Source organism: Phalacrocorax carbo, chromosome 18 (assembly GCF_963921805.1).
Source record: "Phalacrocorax carbo chromosome 18, bPhaCar2.1, whole genome shotgun sequence".
NCBI lineage: Eukaryota > Metazoa > Chordata > Aves > Suliformes > Phalacrocoracidae > Phalacrocorax > Phalacrocorax carbo.
The window spans coordinates 10,602,707-10,616,508 of NC_087530.1; the positions used below are offsets into that span (position 1 = coordinate 10,602,707).

General features: G+C 43.5%; 1 protein-coding gene across 1 annotated transcript in view; it reads right to left on the bottom strand.

Moving 5' to 3' along the window:
* The window catches only part of CACNA1B (calcium voltage-gated channel subunit alpha1 B), a 300,428-nt gene that overhangs the window by 85,475 nt on the left and 201,151 nt on the right, over positions 1–13,802 (bottom strand). Inside the window, exon 19 of the mRNA XM_064468537.1 lies at positions 11,882–11,988. Within this exon, the coding sequence (XP_064324607.1) occupies positions 11,882–11,988 (107 nt within the window). The remainder of the gene's footprint in view (positions 1–11,881; positions 11,989–13,802) is intronic.

Consider the following 13,802-nt stretch of genomic DNA (forward strand, 5'->3'; position numbering starts at 1 on the left):
AGTTTCTCCGAAAGAAAGCAGTTCCTTTCGTAATATTTCTCCTAACGTCCATTAACTAGAAACTCCATTTTGAATGTGGTCTAAGCCTGATATAAGACTGGCCAAATATCACACGCTTATGTTCAGAAACTTGCTACTGAAATTCGAAATGCCTTTCAAACTATCGTAGGTGCCAACTTCTTAGATCAAGAAAGTTCACTACGTGCCACGTTTTGCATTTAGTGCGTATTGTCATCCTCAGATTGAATTTCCACTCCCTTTACCTGCTCTCCTGGAGAACTCGGAGAACTGCAGGTGGAGGACGTGCTGACCACAGGTAACTGGTCTCAGCAGGAGGAAGAAGCTGAGGTGCCAGAGGGGGACCGAGGCGAGCCCCACCGCAGGTCATCTGGGCGCCGCTGAGCGCAAGGGCATGCACAGCTCGGCCGCTGCACGCCCTTCGGCTGGTGCCTGTGGCCAACGTAGCGCCAGAAAGTTGCCAAGGTGTGTATCCGAACAAAAGTTAGCAAAGCTCTAGGGTTTAGTTACCGCTCCCGTGAGGTGTCCAAGGCCACTTAAGAGCAGCAGACATCATTATATGCTGCTGCTTAGAGTTTGAAGACAGCTGTGACACTTGTTTTTGTACAACTCTGAAGTGATGCACAGTTCACCCAAGCCCAAGCCTCCTGGTGCTAACGTAGCAAGAGCTTCACTGCTTTCAAGCTTGAGCTTTTTCACAAGGACAGCGTTATTTTGCTCAACCGTAACTCACCATCCTTCCTGCTGCTTCCTACTTCTCTCATAAGACAAATTTTCTAATTGGTTTTGGTAAAAGTACATCACATACTAATCCCAGAAGTGTAAAGGTGAGGCTTAGCTTTATGCACATTCTGATCTCAAGAAAATGCCAGAAAATATTCCTCCTGTCTCAAGCTATATTGCTATCATTAGCCACAAGATCCCTTTTCAGACCTCAAGATTTGTTCTGTACTTTGGTTATGAATTGGTGATCAAGTAATTGCATCCTCAGTAATAAATAACAGGGGGAGAGAGTTAAAAATAAAACAAAAAAATGAAAAAATGAAAGTGAAAAGCCACATCACTGTGGCCTGATTTAACAAAAAACACACTGAGGTTAATTATGTGGAACTATTAAGTTCTCCTAAAATCCAGTCAAATTACTTTTACTTTAAGTTATTTTTCTCCTCTGAAGTGTTCACGCCACACTCTCCAGAAGATGTTTTGCAGTTTCACTGCAATGGCCCAGACCAGACTCTGTTATGGCCAAAGTCCCACCGAGAGCTCCAGGCTTTTGACAAAAACCAAGACAAAACACTTCAGGGAATGAAGTCATAGCCCACTTATAGTTTTTTTGCACTATGAGACTGGAAGTAAAGCAGATGGCCCAGAGAGTGAATACTCAAACGCAAGCGATAGAGATCAAGAACGATTTGGGTCCTTGGATGCTAAATGACCAATTCATCCTGGTAGATGATATTTAAGATTTTCATTTCCCTCTGCACGCTCTCAGCTTGTCTGCAGCTGGATGGATGCAGCAGAGACATGCTGTGGTGGTTGGGGTGGGAAAGAGCTTCTCAAATAAAACCAGGTTTTGTTCTGGAAAAAAATATATCTGTGGCGGGTGCAGGTGTTCAGCGCTTCTGGCAAAAAAATTTCCCAGCTTGTGAAACATTGGCTTTTGCTTTATTTACCGTTCTAGAAAATGCCTTAAGAGCACATAATTTTTAAAGTCCAAGCGGTGACTGACACCTCTGGATCCTATCAGTAATAAACAATAGCTGTACAAAGAACACCTCTAGTTCCCAAATGCATCGTTTTGGATCTCATCGCTCATTGCAGTATAAGAAGGCTTCATATGAAAATACAACATCCCATCACTCTTAAACACATACTATTGGAAAAATACAACATAATTATTCAGTTATCTCTGTGTCCTCATGTAGGTACGTATAAATTAGCTGCCAATTTCCGTTTGTACTTTAGATAAATGCTGATCTACTTAAAGAAATAGAGCATATCTCTATGTAATTACCTCTCCTCTGTGAATTAAAAATGGATTTCATACTGCTTTCATTGCTTGTATTACAAATCTGTAACAGCACGAAAGCCTGGAATTAGCACAAGAAAATGACTCAGCTTGATTTTTTTAAAATTATTTTTTAAAATTTATTTTCAAGGAACCAGCTCCAGGATTTTGTTCTTAGTTTCTTACCAATTTAGAATTTTATTTTATTTCTTTTTTAGAAAAATAATCAAAGAAAGAATATGGGGAAAAACCCCAACCCTCTGTATCTCAAAAGATTTTTTAATAAGTTTCATTCTTTCAGAACAGTTGACCATGGTTTTGCAGATCCTGGTTCTTACTGATATTAAAGGGACATGATATTTTATGTTGTTTGAGCAACCTAAGGGAAAAAAGGGGACTGGGATTTTTTTTTTTTTTTTTTTTTTTTTACACCTTTTAAAAGCTCTCTTAGATTAGTAGAGAACTGTTCAACTTTTGTCTGTTTACAAAAATTAGACAACTTATCTTGCAGAATAATTACAGCAACAGCACTCACAGGGAGTAGAAAGAGGGATATAAGGGCATCCTGAACCTATACTAATATTAATCCAGGGAATGGGAGTCCACAGCACCTGCACGTCCCTAAAAGGAGTTGTTCTAGTTTATTCATTTGAATTTAAAATAAAAATCATATTTCTAATGATGACATTCATACAGAGTAAATGAGACCTTCAGATGTCTTTACACTTCGGGGGGGTGTTGCGTTACTGATGCTCTGTGATGGGTGCTGCTTTTATATATTGCACACTGTTATGGGGTCTAGTCATTTATTTAATCAGAACAGGGAATTTTGCTGGGGAAATGCTTTTTAGATACCCACAGAGGAGAAAATGCACACTCAGCTCATCTGTCGAAAACGGTCCTGGTTTGCACAGGAAGTTACAAATTACTGCCCAGACGGTGCATAGAAATGTTAACGAGGATGAGAATCCTCCGTTACAGCTTTTTGCAGTAAAAAATTTATTCTATTCAGAGAACAGATGTGAGTCATATCGGCAAAAGAAGCCTCTATTATACCATCTCTGTTGCTGGTGGGGAGGTAGCAACAGACCTCAAAGGCAAACACCTCCCAGTGTGGGTAATTCTTCCAAAGGGGCTTTAGTATCTGCAATTTGATGTCATCTTTCTAGAAGGAAGCTCCGTCTCTGGAAGTTTGGAAAAGGGGCCAAATTATTCTTCTTTCAGGCTTTATTCCTCATTGCGCAAACATTGCCTGAGACCAGTTTGGTGCAACTTCTAGTGGATTGAATTCAAGTGTTGGGGGGAAGGCAACTCGGCAGCACCTCTCCTCCATCACCACCTTTAACCATCCCCTGCCTCCTGCCAGGGCTAAGGCAGGGTGAGAGTGACCCAGAGGGCAACAGACTTCTCTCCACCCCTTTCTGCCTGTAAAGACTCCCAGCAGCCAGGAAATCCGTTGGAAGAAATAAGCCAACATCTGCTTTGGTCTAGTCTACTCCCTGAATTTTCACTGTCCCAACCGTGTGAGATCTCAGACCTTAGCACAGTCATGGAACACCTACTTTTGCTAGTCGCAAAAGTTCAGTGTTGGTCACAGAAGCTCAGCTCACACATCATATCAACATATTTCTAATACCAACATGTCTAAGATCCACCAGTGGGCAAAGACCCCCAAAACACCCAAGGAAAAAGGAAGAGGTCATGAAGCTAGTGGAAAAACCTCCTTTGCTTCACCATGCCTTTGGTACCTGCTATGGAGCACGTAAGAACAAACCCACATGTGTTTGAATTGCACTTACTTGTCTCTCCAAAAGCATTAAAGGAGAAAGATAACATCAAACGGTAAAAGTATAACCCAAAGCGAAGACACTAAGATGGGTTGATGAGAAGCTGATGACAAGTTTTGTTGCATTAGTCGGCAGGGAAGAATGGCGTCTTCTACAAACCTGCATTAGTGTCAAAGCGCACCCGTGATTCACAGCAAAGCCGGCAAGGTTTGTTTGTTAGGAAGTGCATGGGGTGAATGAAAGCTCTGCCACAGGTACATAGGAGCTTGCCGAGTGCCTCGTTTTCACAGTATCTGTAGCTTTAAGCTCCAGCTCAGGAAGGCTACAGAGCACAGGCGTAGCCAGAGCGCTCATGAGTATGTTTCCCAAGGATGTTTATGCAGAGTTTTCCAATTTGGTCTCACTTGGGCCCTGTTTCCAGAAGTTTCTATTAAAGTCCTCCTCCAGCTGTCACTTACAGAGCGCACTCACAGCGGGCCCCTGTTCTCCTATTGAACCATAAGCGCAAACACTGGTGGAACATCAAAGCCATCAGCCCAGCACATAATAAACACAGAACAAAAATACAAGTAAGAACAAGACGAACCATCAAATGAGGGCAGGGGCGAGGAGGGGGAAAATAGTTAAGGAAGGAACAAAGGGAAATAATTAAGGGGATGGGAGAAAAACAACGGAAGGAAGGGGGGGGGAAATCACAGTCAATGTGTGAAACACTACAGAGTTGCTCACGATCAAATCACAAGCATTATATGGCAATGTCGCACACCTTCCAGTCCTTCCACCGTATGTTGGTCTGGAGGCTTTCCACAATGATGGGAATGATTTTTGGAAAAAACAAGGGGGGACTGAAGGCATCAGGAGAAGGGGAAAGAGGGAGGTTTATAAATATGGCGATATATATCATAAATCCATTTACTGAATATCGTAACAGAGAGCAACTCACGGTGAATTTACGCTGGAGACTGACGAGCTGCGAGATACAGTACCTCGAGTTTGCTTTACAAAACTGCACATGCAAAAACAAAACAAACAAAGAAAACAAAAAGTGAGAAAATAAAAAAAAAAAGAAGAGAAGAGAAGACATTGGGAGGAGACTCATACAGGCTGTGTCCTATTGAATGCAGACTGCAGCGTGCATCTTGGTAGGAGACCAGGCAAGCTTCAGAAAGTGTGGAAGCCACAGACACACCACCTTCTAGTTAACAGGGAAACAACCAAAGAATCAAAAACAGAACTAAAGGGAAAAAAATTAAAAGGTGAACCAAAAGCCACACGATGGTATTAGGACTTTATGCCTCCATATGCTATACTCACACAATGGAAGTCCTCCGCAGAAGTCATCTTTAGGACCTCAGGGCAGAGGTCTTTGTAGAAAGGTGGTGATTGCCTTTACAGCTGTGCTGCAAATAAGTATTTCCAAGCGGGAGCAGGATGCTAATGCCCGCTCTCATCCTGTGACACGAGGAAGAAGCCTTAGCATGGAGAAGACCATGGGCTGGCGGGAGGACCCTGGGCCACAGCCAGAGAATCAAAATCCGCCTGAGCCCTCGCAGCTGGTGCCAGGTGGCTTCTGCTCAGCCCCTGCCTGGGATTTGCCCTTCAGAAGCACCTACCTCTCTCCTCTGGCAGGCACAGGGGTGTGCCTGAGCTCACACCGTCCAAATACGGCTCACCGTGTCTAAAAACCATAGGTCTGCTGCAGCCTAGGCAGGGCTTACACGTTATTGAAAGGGACTTGTTTCAGTTCACAAGTAATTTTGTAGATTCTCCTCCATCCAGTGTTCGTACAAACGCTGTTATACATGGCGGGGGTCTAAACACGGAAATCGCTGAATTACACAGAAAAAGAGTTTGTTCTTCCTTTGGCAGGGAATTTACAGGGAAACAGGATTCTAAATATCTTTACAGATCTTGGCTTGAGGCACTAATATTTTCACCATTACAAACAATAATTTTTATAAAACTACATCATCCAAAAGATGCTCCCCAAGACCGAAAATCAAATCCCTTCACCTCCTGAATTTACCTTTTCAGTTGCAGCATTTTTTTCTCCTGCTTCCATGAGAGTTTTAATCTGTTAACAATCAATACTAGCAAGGCAGAAGGTCCACTTAAAATCTAATGTTCTTTGGATATCGTATAACTAGAGTTTTAAGTTACATTTACTTAAAGTTAATGGATTATTCTGAAGAGAAACGTTAGCCCAGGTAACGTATATAACACAACAGTCCAGAGGTCAAGCAATCTGGAACAAATATAAGAGAAATTATGAAAGGCGTCATAAAAGTTTGGCTCACAGCAAATAATCTGCTGAACAGCCAGGTAAGGTATTTTGCCCAAACTTCAGTATTTCTACATTTGTACCATGCCAAATGAAATGGGAGCAGGAGTCAAAGGGGGGTTGGCATGCCCTGCCTGTTTGCCCGGGAAATTATTGTTTCCAGGTTTCTCAAGCTGGGGATCCCTTTTCTCTTTGGCTGGATCCTGAGCCCCCAGGATGTCAACAGACTCCTGCAGATAACAAGCCCTTGACTGCAGAAATGCCTCAAGTGTAGGTATGAAATTTCTTGGGCAAAACAAGCAGAAAACTCATGATGGAGGAGAATGTACTGGCTGCCCTAATATACCTGAGAGTCAGCACCAGCATTGTGCAATACCTGTGGAAATTTTGCTTTTAATTGCTGAAAGCAGATCTCAACAGCCCTCGGCAGGAGGCTCGAATGAACCTTTGCGTTTATCCCTACCTCGTTTGGTGCAGTGCAGGACAGAGGCTGCTCCCTGATCCTGCCAAGTATCCTTGTAACTTGGCCAGCCAACATTATGCAAGTCCTGCAGAGCGCTCCAGGTTCGCTCCTTTGCTCCCAGCGCCAGAGTCTGCTTTCATGAAACCATAAATTTGACTAATTTTGCACTGGAACGGCAGGGCGTAAAGCCACGAAGCAAAGACAGCCCCCTTTTCCAAATCAAAATGACAGAAGTACTTGAGCTTTACTTGCTGCTACTTACCATCCACGAGGGACAGAGTACAAGAGTGTGTCTATAGGTGCAGCTGAGTCACCGTTACACCAACAGCAAGGGCAAAATGGTAAGCTAACGAGAGGAATCACAGTACCTCACATACCAACACACTTCAGGGGAAAAAAGGAAGGAAAGAAATCACAAACCAGCAAGAGGAAGAACACCTCTTCTAGTCTACGTATCACCCAACACAGGACATTTCATGGGCTGGGTGTTCAGGCACGCTTCTTGCTGGGTCCTGTTGGGTACCGACAGCCCAACAGGGATTTGGAAACAGACCACAGTATTCCAAAGACAAAAGGAAAATATGAAGCCTCTGAGATGGAGAATGTCCTGGAGAAACAGAGCAACTTCCCCCTTCATCCCCAAACCTGTACAAAAGGGACAGACGCCTCTGAGAAGTCACTGTGAAATGATGTGCCACCTGGGTTTGCTCTTGGCACTTTTCTAATGAGTAGTCAACTGATGTTGACAGGTAGTTTGCACCTGTGGGCGTGCAACTAAAATGCAAACTGCTTTGAACAACCATGTGAGGGACCAGCAGAAACCAGTCAGAGCCTGGAGAGAGGAAGAGGTCTTTAGAGGTTGGAAGGTTGTCCTGGGAAAACATGTGTAACTTTGAAAAAGGATAGCGGGCAATTCTATAGACTGTGTCTGCTGCCCACATTGTATGAACTGCCTCTGCATCTTTCTACAAGTTTCATCCACAACACCTGGGAAGTTCTCCTCCCATCCAGAACTCACGTCCTATCCCTATGCTTAAATAATTTCCTTGGGTCTGGCTACAACTGCAACGCTTTACCCCATGGAATTAAAAAAACCCAAAACATAAGCAACAAAATGCAAGGAGTTTCACTCAGCAAGACTTCAGCATAACTACTTAGCAGGTTCCTACAGATTTAGCGTTTGCTTGCTGTTGCAATTGCTGTTTTAAGACTTTTCCCAAGAAAAGGCAAAGAAGGGCCATTGGAAAATACATGGGCTCTGGGTTCCAGGCAAGCCACTACTTGTGTCCTCTCCAGCTGGTCTGCTGGCCTGCGCTGGGCTGGGCGTGCTTATCACAGCCCCTTTTGTACGTGCCATTGGTGCATCTCTGGCTGGAATAGACAAAGGGGAGGAGGAACCCCAACGCAGGGAGGTCAGGCTTCAGGTTAGGCAAATACAGAAAATAAACCTGTGTTTGCGCTGGGGTCTTTGTGTCACCCACAGAAATGAGCCTGATGGCTCACCCTTCCACTGGTGCCTTTACAGTAGGATCACAAAGTGCTTTGCACATCCACCACCTGAGTAATATTCCCCTTCCCCCCTCCTCTGTTCTTGCCGCCGAGGAAGCTGCACCAATGGTTTGCTCTGAAGACCTGTTGGTCTGTACAGTCGCTCAGTTCACGAGGCTGAGTGGTTTAAATGTTGTACAAAACAGAGGGCAATGCTGGGCAAACCGAACAAACCCAGAAACTCACCTCCAGAAACAACAAAGCAAGGAAAATGCTAAACAGAAAACAAACAAACAAAATGACAAAAATAAGAATGAAACAATGGACTCAAATTAAAACGCAATAACACATGTTAAACAGATATTTCGCTTTCAACCAAACATCGCAACAATGACAACAACAACGAACCATCCTAGCTTTTAATCCTGAAAAGCCACAAAACAAAAAGGCCCACTCAGGATAGAGTTCACCAGGTGAAAAAACAAACTGTGGTTGGACGAATCTGTTCACATTTAGGTCCCTTTGGTGGAGCAGAAGACAAAGCATTTCTATGCTGGGATTTCTATCCTGGGAGATGGATGAAGTAGGAGCTACAAACCAAATGCAGGTAGAATATTGTAATAAAGCACTTTGAGTCAGTTGCAAGACAGATGATATCTTGACGCCACTGCAATAATGAGCATATTATCAAAACCGATCCCCAGAACACCGTAGTGCTTCACCATCTATCAACCACAAAACAATCTGTGGCTCATGCAGCAGCCTATTGCACGCGTAAAGGTGAAGGTCCCTCCTCGGACCCTCCGAGCAGGCTGACATGCTAAATAAACAACCAGCTTTTTATGCCTAGGAAATGTCACTTTCCAGCTGATGCAATAAATTGAACAGTTGCTGGAACTCAGTTATGAAGAGAGACTTGAGCGGCAGAGGAGAGCAGAAGGAGCGGTGGAGGCAAACTGCAGGCTCTGGAGGAAACAAGCCACGAGTGGGCTCTGTATTCGCACAAGAAAGATGCTGGAGCTGGAGGAGCAGACACAACGCTACAGAGTATGCAGTGGTCTGGAAGGAGGCTTAGGGGACGGATACACGCTCTCTGTCCTTGATGTAGGACTGACAAGGCAAAGAAGCAAAACAGCAAGCGCAGCCCCTTGCCAGTGAAACAGCAGAACAGCCGACATGGCTTTTCACCAGACTCAGCCCGGGCTGGCTTTATCACCTCTGTGGGAGGTGGACAAGCAGGCAGGCAAAACGAACATCATGACCAAGGAAACGCAAGTCATGGTGCCCTCTGCTAACACCCGAGAGACCTGTTTTGACTGATGCAAGTAGAGAAAATGTTGATGCTTTCAGAACACTGATCCACGCTAGAGATGCCTCTTGTTATAGAAATTCATTTTCATACATTCAGAAAATAAAATCAAGTTCTAAAACGAGGGAAATATATTCCTTAGGAGAATATAAAAACACAAACTGAGGGGGCAGACCCACCTTTGCAGCAGGCCTTTGGTAGTTTAGTCCCAGTTTTTCCTAGCTCCAGCTCACCACCCACTTAGGGGTGCCCAAGCCCTACAGGCGGTTGCTTTTCGCAGTGATGTTCCCCATATGCCACAAATCCCATTTCTGAGCGCCCCCAGCACTTTTTGATTCTCAGCACGTCCAGCTCTGAATTGCCTCAGAGGTTGGAGCTGACAGGTCTTGCCATCAACACGGCATCTGCTCCATCTTCAGGACCACTCTGTAGCTTAAGACCCTAAGAAGTGAAGTCACGGGGTACATCTGGCTGCCAAGCATTGGTCCCTATCATCAGCCCTACTGTAATGGACACCTAAGGGACAGGCACTGCAAACCTGAAAGCTGTAGCTGCTAAGCCCCTTCGGAGTTCACTATGGATATGGATGTATTGATGTATTAAACAAATTACTTTGCCATGCATTCATTAATTATCTTTTGGATCATCAGCCAGCAATCCATCCATACACCTATTTCTCTCTCACAAAACCTCTAACTTCTCCCTTGCCGTCTCCTCTACGTCATTATCCACTCAGTCGTCAACATATTGACCTTAGCACATTCTTTTTCCAAGCTGAAGTCCTGCCAGCTTTGTGAGCAGCCTTGTGAGCGCCTCGCTGGCACTAAAGCAGAGGCGATGAGGAGCCACGCAGCCGTTGTCGGATGATGGCCCCCACACAGCATGCCTGATGATGGTCAGTAGGTGTGGAAGCGATCGACTGCACTTTCAAATACGTTCGGTCGTAAGCCTCATTATCTGCCTGTACACACGTGGCAGGTAGGGATCTGGGCAGATACAATTTCGTACTCACTTTCAATTGTGGTCACAAAACTGGCCCTGGGATATAGAAGACCAGGTGAAAGCCTGGTGAAAAATCATGAAATAAGGTTATTTCAAGCGACCAACAATGTGGTGTGAAATCTTAGTTCCATGATTTTTTTTTTCTGGTTTCAAGAAATCTTCACATGCACTATGCTTTTGATTAAAAGAAGAAGAAAATAAGCATAGTGATCTTGCATTTTAAAACAACAGTATCAGGAAATTAATCAAAGAACAAGAGCAAATATCCTCATTTAATTTCTTTTCGAGACTGGACAGGAAACCATTGTAAGGAAAGGATTATATTCCAAACGAACAAACAGACATGGCATAAATAGGGGCTGATTAAAACAGTAATTGCAAAATAAAATGGTAAGAAGAATAAAATAGTCAAAGTAATAATATTCTTTTCCTTCACATGTAATGCACTGGCTCCATTTGGCCTAGTTTCTTTCATGTAGTGGATTAAACTCCTACTAACAAAGATCTCAAGAGATTTACACTGAAGGAACAGGGATCCTGCTGTGTTTCAGATACTTTGGAATAAAACTGAAAGGGAAATTTCTTTTTCCCATGCTTGAGCTTCTCCAGCCTTTGGAGGTCTCCCCTGCAAAAGGGAGCTGGAAAAAATATTAGCAGCTCTCAGTAAAACGAACCAGCATCAAAAAATTTGCTCAAAGTGCTGATGCTAAAATTCCAGAAGATGTAAACGAACCTTTAAGAAGAACATACTCTTAAGTAAATCCATTCGAGGCAGGCATGGCTCAAGCACAGGCCCATAATCCCATGCGGTCAGAACTCTGCACTGACCTCAGCAACATCCAGACAAATATTTCCACCTGCACAACAATTTTTCACTTCAGCTTAGATCAGTGTATATGGAAAAGGTGGCCCCAATGCAACGTTTTCCAAGGATACTGATATCACAGAGGCTGTGCATATGTCTGCATCCCTGCAGAAAAGCCTGCCTCTGAAGATGCAAACTGACGTTTCTAGGCACAAACCAGTGACTGTTCACATACGTGATTTTATTCGACCCAGCATGCTTTCAAAGAGCAAAGAAAGAGCATTCAAGCATATTTTTCAGTCTGGTATTTAGCAGGGTGCCTTTACACTTAAGCTCTCAAAGCAGAGATCATTGAATAGTTAATACAGAATGTGCACACATACCTCTCGTAATTAAAAATGCAAAGTGAAATGTTAACACTTCACCTGGTGAAATCTATCCTCGGACAGCTTGAAAAAACCCTTCTAAAACAGAGTTATTTAAAGCAAGGCAAAAGATGAGGCATTACAAAGAAAAACAAACTAAAAGAAATACTTAATTAAATTCATGGTTAAGCGATCAGCGCTGAAGTGTTCAGTCAACCTAAAGCCCTGTCAGTAACAGCGATGGTAAAAAAGGGCTCACGGAGCACTATGGGATGCTGCACTTGAACAGACTTACATCGACACTGAAAAACAGAAACCAAATGATAAAGTTCCCAAATAATAAAATAATGCTTACGCGGCTATGGAAATGTTAGCTGCAGACATGGGGCTGACTTCTGCCACTTCCTTGGCCTTCTGCAGGGCGAGCTTTTGGTTGGTGGCTTCCTCCATCTCCTCCTCGTCCTGGTGCAGAAAACCAAGAGAAATCAGAACGTGCGCCATGTGACGGCAATAACCAGAGCTCCCAAAGGCACGAGTCAGACGTGACTGTTGCTGTCGCGCTGCGAGAACAGTGGAAAGTCATTAAAATAAGGCAGAATTTCATACCTTCTTGCAAGGACCTCTGAGTAGGGCTTTGGTGCCAGCAACAGCTGGTCGAGATGAGAAATGCAAGGTTTGGTCAAGTGCTCAGTGCATTTCTACCAAGAACACATCTCCCTTGCAAAGCTTTCTTACCTCTCTTGGCTCTCCTCTTATCACTTAGCATTCCGGTGGGAGACTACAGCAGAGCAGGGAGAGACCTGACCACAAGTGTGACATTTCTGGGGAGAAGTGAGCCCCGTTTAGCTCAGTCTTGCTTCTGTTAATACACTCTGGAGCCCGTGTGCTAGTGAAATGTATGAGACAGCCTCCTAAATCCTTCATGGCTTCTGGCCAATGTGACTTTCCTGAAACAATAAGCTTCAGGCCTTGACTGGTCCTGCTCACACCAGTTTTAGCCCAGCTATTTCCACTTATTTCAGGTGAAACACTGAGGACTTACCGGGTGAAAACAGAAAGGAGGAGCAATATTAAAAAGTAGTCTGTAGACTGAAGCACAGATCAGAAAGGTGGTTATGCCCATGCTTTCTGTATATCCCCAGATCACATGGATTTTCAATGTCTATTGACATTGCAAGTTCCTGCAGAGTACAACTGTGATTTACTCCTCCTGCCTGGTGCAACAACAAGAGAGATACTGCTCAGATTCAAACTACAGGATCTTAAGAAATGAGATGAGGACTAAAGGCAAAGAAACAGCCCGGTTCATCTTCAGTGGTCATCTGGGTCAACCTTCTTCTGAACTTTCTAGCCAGTCAAACTAGATAGTAAAATCCTGGTAGGACAAACAGACCCTCTGCTGGCAATGTCAGCATCACACATATTCAAGGAATAACCACATGTCAAGACGAGACCAGTCACAGACTCTCCTGTCAAACTTTATGAAATGCCACGCGTCTACCTCAGCTCTTCAAAGGTAATGCTGTGAGAGAGTTATGCTTCAGATAATGAAAGCGGACAGTAAGACATCTAGCTTTGAAATAGGAAGTCATATAGATTTATCCATCCTGAATACCATATGCATAAACAATTCCTTGCTCTGGCTTTTGGTGTTATTTGCTTAAACTGAACTCATTTTGAGACGGTTATCCTTTCCTCCTTTCAAAGAAAAAATATTATAGGAAATTAATAAAAAATATCTGCTACCAATAAAGTGTTTGGATTTTGGTGGTTTTTTTCCCCTTTCCAAATAGCAGCAAATCTGTAATGAGGAAATTCCTACTGAAGTGCATGAAGAACCTGAGACAGGCCATGAAAAAACCCCTGCTAAGAATTATACAAAGACAATATTTCTCAGCTGCCAACTTCCAGTAAATTTATCAAGGATTTGGAAGCTTATTGTAAATCAAGGGTACCTGCAGAATATGAATCTTTTGAGGACTAAGGCCCCCAAATAAGAAGGCTTTTAAAGTTTTCTTTTCATTCCACAGGTATCTTCAGGCTGTTTCTTCTCTTGAAGGCTCTCTAGCAGTGCTAAAATCACATACATTGAAAGGCTGCTGATTTTCCTTTCTGTGTATCTAAAGCACCAGGTGCAGTTTTTACCATGTCTTTAAAATTTGTAGCTTCAACTCCATTCTCCCCAGTGCATCAGTAATTCTGCTGGGTTCGATATCTCAAAGTAACAGCAGAAAATATCTGTTGTATTAAAACGCAGCCATCCCTAACTCAGAACA